The 12,957-nt window shown below is 44.9% G+C and overlaps 2 protein-coding genes across 5 annotated transcripts in view; both read right to left on the bottom strand.

The window, feature by feature from the left end:
- Nucleotides 1-1,272, bottom strand: part of LOC135250052 (short transient receptor potential channel 7) — a 126,034-nt gene extending 124,762 nt beyond the window's left edge. Inside the window, exon 1 of the mRNA XM_064325884.1 lies at nt 1,128-1,272. The gene's annotated coding sequence lies outside the window, so the exon portion shown is untranslated. The remainder of the gene's footprint in view (nt 1-1,127) is intronic.
- A 789-nt stretch (nt 1,273-2,061) lies between these two features.
- Nucleotides 2,062-12,957, bottom strand: part of spock1 (SPARC (osteonectin), cwcv and kazal like domains proteoglycan 1) — a 228,580-nt gene continuing 217,684 nt past the window's right edge. For all 4 annotated transcript variants that reach the window (XM_064325886.1, XM_064325888.1, XM_064325887.1 and 1 more), the window contains 3 exons: nt 10,981-11,043; nt 9,506-9,643; nt 2,062-7,701 (listed from right to left, as the gene is read on the bottom strand). In XM_064325886.1, coding sequence (XP_064181956.1) covers nt 7,508-7,701; nt 9,506-9,643; nt 10,981-11,043 — 395 coding nt within the window. In that variant the 3' untranslated portion in view covers nt 2,062-7,507. The remainder of the gene's footprint in view (nt 7,702-9,505; nt 9,644-10,980; nt 11,044-12,957) is intronic.

Below are 12,957 nucleotides of genomic sequence, written 5' to 3'. Positions count from 1 at the left end.
TGTCTGACCAAGGGTCAAGACTGAGCGTTCATCTTGTCCATGTCCTCAGTGCAAAAGAGCAGCACTTGTAACGGATGAGGTACCCTCATCTCCTCAAGCTTTCATCACATCACAACCGTCTTAGCTGCCACCGCCTCCGTAATCACCAGAACTGAACACAATTACGGCAAAAGGACAGACCAGGCTAATCAGACCATCTTTTGATGGAGCAGATTAGGAGCATTTCAACCCACAAATTAAATAAGATTCAAAAGATTCAAGTACCGGTGTGATGTATGATGATTAATACCCTCATAATAAGTGTTATAAATGTTCACAAATTTATGCTTAAGGACAGCGGTTAGGGATAATGGCAGTGAAAGTCCAATTAGCATCAGTGGTCTTGCCCTGGGTTGGAGACCACTGTTCTCAGCATATTGTGTGTTACATGATGTATTGGTGGTGATATAGCATGTATTATGCCTACTTGTGGCTGTTGAAATAAGCGCTTATGAACATTCATGTAGTCCGTTTAAAGGTGAAGTTATACAGCTGTTATAAAGTACCATTCATAGAAAGTGCTACTGTAGCATGTATACCACACCATACAAAAGAAACATATTGAAATGAATACACTGAAATGACACTGAATGTACCTGTGTCTGGAAGGCAGCCAGTGCACATTGGTGCTGGGGTTTAACAGTTCTGATACATTATTGTGGAAACCTGGGCTCCGAAATGCCACAAAAATTAATCTTTCACCCTGAATCTCAAGTATTTGATTGAAGTCCTTAAGTAAGCAGGAGGCTGCATCACTGGGGACTCTGGCTGCGAATAAATTGCTTATGCTAAAGGTTCCCCTTGAATGCGGAAACGTTCAATTTCCTTTGAGGAAGACCAGGAGATATACTCCCCAGCTTTAAAGATTGCCAAGAGATCCACGTCTAACCAAGAGCTCCCGGTGCCTCTCAGCTCCACCGAGATGATGCCAAATCCACTCAGGTGTCCCCTAACGATGGCACAGCTAAGGCTGAACAGGTTCTCATGGACTGAGATAATCAATTCCCTTCCAGCATTCCAGACAGACACATTTTTAAAGCAGTAAGGCGCAGCTTAAAAAAAAAAAAAAGGGGGGGATCCAGGGAGACTCACCCATGTCAGTGATGGATGACTACAGACCCTCTGTTTGGCCTGTTTGTTTGAGCCCGTCAGCTCAGTGTGCACTTCTCTACGCAGGAGAATAAACCAGCACCCCAGCGCTTACGATGCGGCAAATCAAGCACACTTTTCCCACTTTCGAAGGTCTTCCGGGGGAATGGAGAACAGCTGGGGTGCTTGCGCCAATTGATTCCCCTCTTCATTGGCAACACACAGTCTCTTTTGATTGGCTCAAATGCCCCATGTGACCAACACTTCCATTACCAGCCTATGTCATGTTTTGATTGAACAGAGGCATGCTGGGGGCATGGCCAGCACAAAACCAAATTGGAAGAGTTTGCAGTTTTCTTTTAAGTCTACACTGCACAGATTCAATCGCTTTTTATTATGAGTGCACTGGCTGATATAATGACTCCTGTGAATGAGATGAACCATTCAGATTATTTAAAGGTCAGTGAATCTTTTCAGCATTGGTAAAAAGGACAAACCCACAACTGAAGGCTAGGAGTATTAGTCTTTACACCACATATTTAAGGCTGTTCAGGGGATAGTGAATTCCAGGGCTCACATAATCATTTGTGTTTTATTGTCGTGGTAAATTATTTGACAGGGTCCTCCTACGGTAGAGCTAGGCATGTCCTAAATAGAACAAAAGACTTTCCACTCATGGTCGAAATGAATTGGCATGTTTTGGAAAACTCCAAATTGATTATTATAGTGGTCTGACCCATTTTTTTTGGGCTGTTTCAATGAAAAAATGATGAAAAATAACTATGTGGCCAAGATCCCAGTGTGTTGGGTAGTGAATTTGCTTTTCCATTCACTCAAATTACCGTATTAACATTGTGTTGCTTGCTTAGCTGCTTGTCATTTTTAAACTAACGCCTTGCTTCTGAAGAATTAAACATCACGCCGACAGCAGAACAGGACAGACTCAAATTTATTCAGACAAACATAGTGGAACCGTTACATTGAAATCAGAAATTCAGCCAAAAACATCAACATTCCATTTTAACTCCAGAAGGGAAAAAACATTCAGAACTCACTACACTGTATATGTGAAGAGCTACAGATCTATAACTACATTTAAGACTATCAATTATACACCTCGTTAATGCAAATAAACACAGCCACAGAGCCTTTACATGGCATTATATTACATCGTTTTTCTGTTTTTCTTTACAAAGTAAAAAATATAGAATTAACAAAGACTTCTGCAAATATGGCCATTTATGTTATTGGTGTGTGTGTGTGTGTGTGTGTGTGTGTCAATAATATTGAAGAGGTTAAAAATGGGCAGAATAGGAACCAAGGAGAGTTATTGCACTCTGGAAATGAGAGATGCTTGTCGGGCAGGTAGACGGGACTTGAGACATGGGGGGGGGGGTGGGGGGCGGGATGGGGGTGTTTGCGGCACAAGAAGAACAGACTGCCATGGGACTGAAACGGGTGCGCGGCTGAATTTATACACATCTCTTACAATAAATCCGCTTTAGAGTTTGAAAGTTTTTCGATGCCTGAAACAAAAGAATAATGCGCGGAGGAAATGACAGGGTGAGACACAGCAGAAAAATAACAATTTGCACAGCTGTCCTTCATTTTTTATTTCTCTTCTCTTTTGTTTACGAGGGACAGCCGGCTAAAGATGAACATTTCCATTTGTCTCGAACATGCAGTGTGTGTGTGTGTGTGTGTGTGTGTATTGGTATATTTGTGTGTGTGTGTCTGTGTTTGGCTCCTCCGACCGGTTTCAGTGTGACTCTGCCATTTAAAGACACTGTGAGCAGTGACAGAAGTGAGACACATTGGGACCTGCAACAGAAATGTGCTTGCTAACCTATAACAAGGGCGTGTCTGCGTTGTGTGCACACAGCTTCTCATAAGAACAGTCAGCAGTTTGGAGTGGGATAAGGGGGTCGTCTGCCTGACCCCTGACACCCCCCCCTCTCAGGTTAGTGTTCAGGTCAGGAAGTACAAGAAACCATGAGGGATGCAGTGGCTGTTAATCAGATTGCACCCACACCGCCACCAAGATAATCCTTAAACCCCTCCCCACACACACATATGCACATATGATATTATACTATAAATTTAGCATCCGCCGTAGACTCTAAAGGAGAGCTATGTTCTCCAAGAAATGCATATCAGCCAGAGTACAAGGCGAAAGACAGCTGACTTAAATGGGGTAGCACAGGAACTTGAAATGCTGCTTTGTTTTGTTCGGTACTGCTTGGTTCAGAAATGGACCTAAGATGGCGAGACCGCCACCCTCACAGCAACCATGTTGCTCCCGAGGTGCCTGTCTTTATCCACCGCAGACTGGAAGTCCAGTAAAGTACTGCACCTACACATATCCCCGACCCCAGCATGCAAGCCAGGCCAATGAACTGGCACAGCATAAAAATATAGACAGATTATCGAGAAAAAAAAAAAAAAAAAAAGAAATATAGCAGGCAACTGCTGAGACGGCCTGACTCACAAACTTGATTCCGGAAAGGAAGACTGGATTACAGGTAATTTCACCTGACATTCACAGCCCTCTGAGGCGAGAAAGCGGCACAAGATTAGCCAAACCTCACGCCCCCCGCATTTACGGTTGGTGGGCCGAGTCTCTCGGCTCAGCTTAGTGGGCGGAGCTGGGGCACGTTGCCCTCGCTAGCCTGTTGTTGACTGTGATGTCACGGTTGCCACGGGGATATAGAAACGGAGAGAGGGCCCATTAGCCGCCCACTCCAGGGGGACAGGTAAGCGTGGAGGCTGCAGCCTCTGATTACCTGCTCCTTTCGGAGGAAATGGCAGGTCGGACGGGGAGCGCTTTCCATCGTCACGTCCTCAGCTCTCAGAGGAGAGGGGACCCTCCACATGCCTAACGGGGGATGAGTTTCACTCCCCCCCCCCCCCCCCCCGCCCCCCCCCCCGCCTCTTACCGCAGGTAGACAGTCGTCAGGGGACCGTCAGCGAAGAGCCTGTTTCTGCGCTGCCTGCTCAGCGGGTAATGACTGGCCTTTACCCATCATGCACCACTCACCGCCGGCTGAGGGTCGGAGACGAACAGAGACGCGGCCAGCGCGAGCTGGAGGATCGATGCTTACCTCTAGGCCAGCAAAATAACGGGATAAGGCCACAGATAAACTTTACTCCCATTTCCCCCGAAAGTGTTGTAGGGAGCATGCACACAATATGCAGTAGTGTGCAGAAATAGGACTGTATGCACATGCATACTGAGGTGTGCATGCATGTGGTGATCCAGGTGTGAACATAGAAGCAGGAGTGTACACTCGTACTGAGGTGTGCATGTGCACATCCAAGTGTGAACACAGAAACAGAAGTGTACACTCGTACTGAGGTGTGTGTGTGTGAAGATTCAGGTGTGAACACAGAAGCAGGAGTGTACATGCATACTGATGTGTGTGTGCGCGCAGACACAGGACTGCACGTGGAGACGCAGGTGTGCGCACACGCACACGGGTGCGAATGCAGACGCGGGACCAACCGTTCTCCAGGAGAAAAGCTCCGCGAAAAAACAGGAGGCGCCCGTCGCCGTGGCTGTTAATTAAAGCCGCTCCGTTCGGACCGAGGTGAACTGGCGGATTGAACCGAGCGTCAGCGCCGTTCCTTCCCTTCGCTAAATTAAAGAGCGCTCCGTAATTACTGCGCGCGGCAAACGAGAAATATCGATCACCTCCGGCTGAGCCATTTCAGAACGGCGGCCGCAGCAAACCGCCAGCTACGCCAGCAGAGGATTCGGGCTGCGCGTGGACACGCCGCCCTGCCGTAGCCCAGAGCCAGCGGCTGCCGTGATTAATCTCTCAGCTAGAACCCTTTTCTCACCATCAGCCGAAGAAACGGAGGAACTTCTCAATCGGGGAGCGGGGGCGAGACCATGCGAGGGGCAGGGCTTCGTTAGACACAGGCAAAAAAAAAATTATGTATTTATGACCGGGAAACGCATTATGGCGCTAGGTTTCAAAACCGAGTAGGCATAAATTATGAATAGTAAAAAACAAATGAAAACAAATGTAAAATTACATTTTTTTTTTTGGAAAATTAGTTTTAAAGTTTTATATTCGTCTTCACAGATTCAGTGTGTTTTGTGTGTGGGGTTGTGGGGGGAGGAGGGGGGGTGCTTCTACATTATATGCATTACAATGCCATACCGCAACACAAGACGCAAATGAAATGGGCTAAGACTCTTTAAAAGCACTAAACCACTGAAATGTATGCAGGCCCAATGGATCACACCTCAGTCCCACAATCCTTTGCAAAAAATAATAAAAGTAGATACAAAAGCAGAGCACAGTCAAAACCGATAATCACAGCACTCCAATATAAAGCACATCTTTTTTCCTGTTTTTTTTTTGTTGTTGTTAATTTAAATGAGAATACATTTGTGCTTTACAAAGATCATTTGAAAAAAGGATTTTGTACAGATGGCATCGCACAGACAGATTTTTGTAACAAACCAGTCAAGTTCTCCTCCAGCACGGACAGACAGACATACAGAATGTGTGTGTGTGTGTGTGTGTGTGTGTGTGTGTGCGCGTGCGTGTATGCGTGTGCGTACACGCGTGTGTGCGTGTGTGTGTGCCCAAAGGGTGGGTTATGTGACTCACACATGAATAATTTAGCATTTCATCGTGGGGACCTGCCGAGAGCGGCATGCCTTTTAATCATGCACTACACTGACGGAAATACTGTACAACCTTTAAATCCTCCCGGTGTTGTTTTTATTTCTCTGTCGATAGCATATTTGTCCAGATTGATGAAGGGAGAAAAAAAAAACATGGAAATTTAACAAGCCGCTGCTATGAATTGCTGTCTTTTGAAATACATAACATGCATTGAAGGGCTACCTGCTTTCCAGTCCGACCAAAGTGCACATTCATTTAAAAACCTTTGATATGCAAGCGTGGTTACTTGGGAACACACTTTGAAGTTTCTGTATACGGTATCATTTTGGAGGAATCATTTGTGGCCAGTTATCCTAGACTGTCTGCATCCTCTTCTTAACATAAGCTAACACTTACACAGGTCTGATATGTGCTTGAAGCTTTATATGCAAGCCATACCCAATAAAGCATCCTAGTTTGTTTTTAAAAGGCTACAGGCCTAAGAAGAGGCCTTTATATCTCTGTACTTGAGCCAGGCTCATTATAACAGATGGTTGCCGAGGTGATGTCAAACCAATCAGCACCTGACCCACCTGAGACCACACCCCTTCAGACCAGTCATGGTCTGGGCAGGAAAAGTCCGGTATGACAGAAGCACGACTTCCTGCTCGAGACGGAGGGGGAGGTTACATTCTGGAACACGATTTGTTCGCTGGAGGTGACATGAAAGGGTCGATGTGACTGTGGGTGCACTGGATTATTTATTGTTTTTGGTTTGTTGTTCTGGAATATTCCTCGTGGTCTGAACAGGTTACTGTTAAGAAAGACACAGGGACAAAGGACTTGCTCTGAAGGCCAAACCTCCATCAGGAATCCTACATATACACAAGTAAAACAGAAGCAAAGCTACATTAAAATCAGCACAATCAATTTTTTTCCTCAAAGCCTTTGAGTGAGTGTGTGTGCATTGGGGTGGGGGCAGATTTCCCAGAATGCACTTAGCAAAGGAGACATAGAGGAACATATAGAAACTGTATCTCACAGTAATAGAACATAACCTTTGCAGCAGCAATAATGGCTTATAACAAAACATTTTTTTTTAGTTTTTTGTGTTTTTTTTAAGGTTTTTTTTTTTTTAAAGTGAGAGACGGATGGGAATCAAGCTGCCAGCCAGAACGTCTCTCCTCCGTGAGCCCATTGGGGGGCGCTATTTCATTCCTTCAGAGTCCTCGAGAGCCAAACCGCTCGGGCCCAGAGAGTACGACACATAACACATCCAGCTCTCACACTACTGTACGTACAGCCATCGCCTCTAAGACTACAGACTGGGAGCAAAGCTTCGGGTGGGGGGGGCATTAGAGAGAGGGAGTCAAACTCTGGGGAATAGAGTCTCTGCATGTTGGGATCAATCTTCTGTTGGAGAGGGAGGGAGGAATGAAGGAAGACAAAGAGGGGCTGGGGGAGAGGAGGAGAGAGGGAAGGAAAGGAAAAATGGAACAGGGGGCGTGAGAAAGAAAGAGAATGGGAGGTAGGGAGAGAGGGGAGGAGATTACATAATAGATGCGGAAAGACAGGATGGAGGGAATAAAGAAAATAAAACCGAGGAAGGGTAGGAGGGAAGGTGTGAATAAGGGATGGCAGGAAAAGGGGAGGGAGAAAGAGAGATGGAAAGAAAGAAGGGGAGAGGACGCTGGAATGGCTTTAGATCTTTTCAGATAATGGTAGTCCCTGGAAAGCTGTTGTCAGGGGAGGGGGCGGAGCTACCACACATAGCCAGTCTCGTCATCTTTGTCATCCTCGCCGTCCTCGTCGTCCTCGATGGCCCCCCGCGGGTGGATGCGGCCTCTTCGCTCCTTCTGCCGGCCCCCTGCCACCTCGGGCTCCTCCTCCTGGTCATCCAGCAGGATCACTGCCCCCCCACTGCCAAAATCCCCAGAGCTCTCCAGGTCCTCATCTGTGGACAGACACACAGACAGGGGAGTGGGACAGAGACAGCTAGCCCCACTGAGTAATGAATCACATTCACACAGGGTCATGTATGGCTCTCCACTCATGTTTACAGTGAGGTGGTGGTGACTCAGAAACACCACCAACAGGTAGCGTCTATCGATTGTAAATGACGCGTTGTGGCCATTTTGCCCAACAGCAATCACCATGCATTAGCTGAGGTGGAAAGGGAGCGATTCATTTGGCCAATAAACCTTAGGTCTGAGTAGATGCCGTTAGATTAAAGTGGCGGGGCACAGATGAATGTGTCTTTGTGATCAGTGCCTTAGGACCTTTCTGGAGCACAGTCAGTCAAGACACTGGTTTTATTTTCTGAGACAGCCCAGAGCTCCTACAGTTGGGAATGCATCAGTACAATGAGGATTTGTTTTTGAACTTTGGTCCACTAGCACCATTTCCAGCAAAAAAACCTGTTCTTTTTTTTTGCCCCTAAGATCTTCTAGACAATTTCTGAGCCGGGCTATATGGGCTAAAGTTGAATTAACAGACAGAGACAGATGAGCCGATCCACTGGTTACATAACAGACTGAGTGAAAGCAGTGAATATCTGATCTAGACATGCCTTAAAGTATGTGTCCCGCTGGTATACATGTCATTTATCTCCATAATTCCTTATAAAAATGTCTATTATACACAAAGACAGAGATAAGTGCTATGCCGTCCACCACTTACAAAATGTTGACTGAGCCATACTGCTAACTGGGCCTCCATACAAGGAGTAATTATCTGATCTGTGCGACTGCTCACACATTCAAGCTTGCGCACACGCACGCACACACTCATACACACACACACACACACACACACACGCACACACACACGCACACACAGGTTCGCATAAATAAACTACACCTGTACTTGAAACAGATTAATTGTCTGTGCGGTGAGAAGTCTTATCGGTGCAGCATATCTGGACCGATCCGGTTTCTCTGTGACACATCTGAAAGCTCGGTCCTCGGGGACCGGCTGGCAGCACCTGCCACGCTAAACTAGACTGTTTTCCGCTTCACGTTACGCCGCCTTTTCAGGGTAAATACAGTGTCTCACACAGAGTCTCATCAAGATCTTTCAAAACACTCAAATAAATTTAGAAAAGGCCCCAGGTCTGATTAGATCTGGCGTGGCAGACTTAGATTCTCCGGGGAAATTCACGCTGTTACCTGCACGCACGCCTTTAAATGGAGAGGACAGGCGTCTGCTGCAGCAAAGCAGCGTTTGCGGAGGACGTGTCCGTGAGCACACACAAGGAGGGCTGTGCACGCATTAAGTGAATGGGTGGGGGTGGGGGATTATATGACATTTACTTAAGGAGGGCTGAGTATGTAGGTATGGTAGGAGAAGAAGGAAAAGTAGGAGGTATGTATGTAATTTTAGAAGGGATAAAAATGGAAAGGATATGCATGGATTTTCTTAGCAGGTTAAAAGGGGAGAGGAATGAATATATTTACCGAGGGACGCAGTAGACATGAATCTACAAGGGGGTAGCAAAGTGGTGTATGCATATATACTGAAGAGACAGAGGAGAGGGGTTTGCATGTACAGTATTTGTAGTGAGGCAGTTGAAAGGAAGGTGTATGTGTGTATGTATGTCTGTGTTCTGTCCGTGTTCTGTCTGCCTGTCTGCATGTCTATACTTATGCATGCGTGTATGTATGTATGCATGCATGTGTGTGTGTATGTATGTATGTATGTATGTATGCATGTATGTGAGCATCCCATGTAAGAGGAGTGTGCTCCCCTGAAGTGCTTACCACAGTTCGGGTGGCCCTGCTTCCTGGATCCAGCGATCTCGTTCCCATACTTATCCACACACCAGCACTGACCCACACTGCCGTGGCACTGAGTAGGCTTGAAGTAGCCTTCCTCATTACACCTGGGGATGAATCCACCTAGAGAGGGAGGGAGGGAAAGAGATAGGGGGAGAGAGAGAGTGAAAAGTAAAGAGGAAAGAATGGAAACAAACGAGAATCTTCAGGAGAACATATGCTTTAGTGTTTTCGTAAATGATGTAAAATAAAAAGTTACTTCAGACAATATAATGCTGGAGATGGAAGTGTGTGTCACTAGAATCTAAAAACGGAATAAAACGCCCACAGTTTCCGGACTCAAAAGCCCAGAATCCTCACAGCAGTAATGGCTTAAAGTGCCCCAGGACAAATGTCCAGAAGTATGGATCATTCATGAATATCTGAATAGGAATATTACATTGTGGGAAATCTGCCGGTCGACATATTTTCCAATTCTGCTGATTCCCGTGTTGTAGAGTAATTCACTGGACAATTAAATCTCAGTCTGACAGGCCATCAGAACCTGGCAAATACCCTCAATACCTGTCCCTTCCAGCCTGTTTCTGCAACCATTTGCATTTTCTGAATGATCAAACAGACAAAAAAAAGGCTTTTCTTAAATCAAATCGAGGCATGTCCTTTCCTTGCACATGCTTCCTGTCGGTGTGGGCATGTAACAGCAACGCCAAAGAGAGCAACGTTGCTGAAAGGAATCTTTAATAACCCGCGCAAAGCTTTATTCAAACAGGACAATATTTAATCGAGCCCGTTTGGTCACGTCGTCCTCAGTCACTGATTTCTAAAACACTTTGATAACCCTCCTCCTCTCTCTCTTCCTCCGAGGGTAGTGAAGTTGAAGCTCTCATTTTCCAACATAATCAAACGTAATTAGAGGGAGAGTAATGGCGTACCAGCCACACCATTAAAATTGCATAGCCCAATCTGACTGACTAACCGCTGTGCACGTACTGGGGAGAAGTTTCTGGTAATAGAGGAGAAAAATGACTTTTAAAAAAAGCAATTATAAAGTAAAAGGTGTCTCATGCATTTTCTGTGATTTTCCTCATTACTCAAGGAGTTAACCTATCAGAGGCTCCAAACCGCACCAAATTACCAATCACGCTGCTGACAAAACAAATGTTCGTTCTGAGTAAATAAAATCTGCATTGCATGCATAATTTTTCCTTGGAAAAAGACTGATGTTTTTTTTTTTTTTTCCCTCGTGAACGAGAATGAACTTTTCCATTGCTTGTTTTCTGATGATTGGTTGCATTGGTTATGCAGCCTACTGGGGCTCTTTGGAAATAGCTTCTTCAGGTTGCACGCATCTGCAGGTCTGCAGTATCCCAACCATGGTTCTGTTAGCTGAGGCAGTAAAACTCTGTGATTGGTGAAAACAACTGAGTCGCTTGGAGCAGGTCACGCGGTATCAGACTGACCTATCAGAGGCTTCCGTCGGCTCTGGTTCTGAACCCTGTTCAACTCATTCTGGCACGGAAGTCCTAGGAATGGAAAACACAAGGTTAGGTACAATGTGGACACAGTATGTGCACATACATGCAACACGGGAGCATAGGCACACTCAGACACGCACTGCACAAGCATGCTAGTACACGGTCTCATGAAGAGTTAATGTATGCACATATGGCAAATGGCTTTGTGTCAGGGAAAATGTCAAATGAGAAAAAATAACCTACACTTGAAACAGTGCCCTTTCTCAGTTGGCAGGAAATTGAAAAAGGCTGAAGTTAAATGCAAGCCTGGAGTGTCCATGTGTGGTCGCGCGAGTTAGCCGCTGTGCGATTGTGTGAGAGTGAATGGATCTGTGACTGTGTGGAGGTCTGACTGTTGTGTGGGAGTGAACATATTCATGTGTCAAAGTAAAAAATGTTTTAATGTATGACTGAGTGAGACAGACTCATTAATCAAGGAGCATTTCAGAAGGAAGTGAAGAAGAAGCCCCATTATGGGCAGGTACCAGAGGCCTGTATGCAAATTATGGAAATCTCCATAATGGCAGAACATAAATCACATGTGCTTAGGGTTTGTTAAAAAAAATGCCTGCAGGGTCATCTATGCTAGCAAGTAATTTTTCTCACAGGACTAGATGGCAAGCTTGTTCTACACAAGGGAGAACTGTTGCAAAGACTCAGCTACTGTAGCTGATGGCAGCAGTCTGTTCTAATAGATGGAACTCAACTAGTGCTACAGCTTAATGTTCAAAATTGGGTTGTGCTGTTAATAGCAAGTACTGATGGAAGAATGCAACATCATGGCAGCTAAAATGATTTGAACCAATCAATATGTTTCATTGTGAAGAGTGAACGCTTACAATTGGTTCAGATAAGTGGTTCAGATGAGTCATACATTTACAGCTATTTCTGGTGCCACCCATTTTGGGCGGCATGATGCCTAGTTCCTTCATGACTAGCAGGATTGTTGGAAATTGGGTATGTTCATAGCTGCATTGTGTGAATAAATATGTTATCATTCTATGTGCTGTTTGTCAGCATAATAACAGTCCACGTATGTACTATAAGCACAAAACCTTTTGTCTACTACCCTACAGATAAAAAAAGAATTATTTAAAAAAATCTCCATTCAAGAACACAAGCTGAAAACACAGGGACGGCATTTAAATATGTAATATTTATTTCATTTGAAGCTACAGCTATAATGTTGTTTACCCATACTGTCACAGGTTTTTATCAAACTAGGCCTATGCTTTAATTTCCCATTCCAGCTGACTGTTGCAGAAAACACACTGCTTTGGAAGGAACACAGTTCATTAGTGTAGACACTGTACTTGGAGTTTAAAAAAAGAAATAAACAATAGCAAAACATAGGCTAGCCCTTAATATATTCCTCTGCGAGCTTTGGGATATATGAATATTTTATTATAAAAGTACAAATAAAAAAATAAAGGTGCATCATCTGAACTGCAACAAGTACATCCACTAAATGTATTTACTGTAGTAAATGTACTGAGCGCCAGGGCGTAGAAAGGCTAAGGGTTCGATATAAAGCACAAAAAAAGGAACAACAACAACAGCAAAAAGAAACCTCCATAAATGAGTTGACTCACGGCAAATTACAGAATTGACACAGACTCGACGCAAACCCGAACTCACTGCACCAGGAGCACAGGAGCAAGCGGAATCAATGTGCTCCGAGTTCTTCTTTTTTTTGAGGGCTTTACAAGAAACCACAAGCGTCTGTCCTTCAATCAATAAAGGTTCACTTGGTGCAATTCAAATCTTTTGTGATTATTGTTCGTCCCCCTGAGCACCAATTCATTTTTTTTTTCTCTCCACCTCCTGTGATTTTTCCATTACACAATACGCCGCATAACAACTCCGTTTATCCCACTGGGAACAATTCAAGACTCGGACTTGTAAAAATCTCTCCTGCTTTTA

The sequence above is a fragment of the Anguilla rostrata genome, chromosome 3, assembly GCF_018555375.3.
Source record: "Anguilla rostrata isolate EN2019 chromosome 3, ASM1855537v3, whole genome shotgun sequence".
In the NCBI taxonomy this organism is placed as follows: Eukaryota; Metazoa; Chordata; class Actinopteri; order Anguilliformes; family Anguillidae; genus Anguilla; species Anguilla rostrata.
Note: the sequence above shows the minus strand (reverse complement) of the source record. Positions and strands in the feature narration are given on the sequence as shown.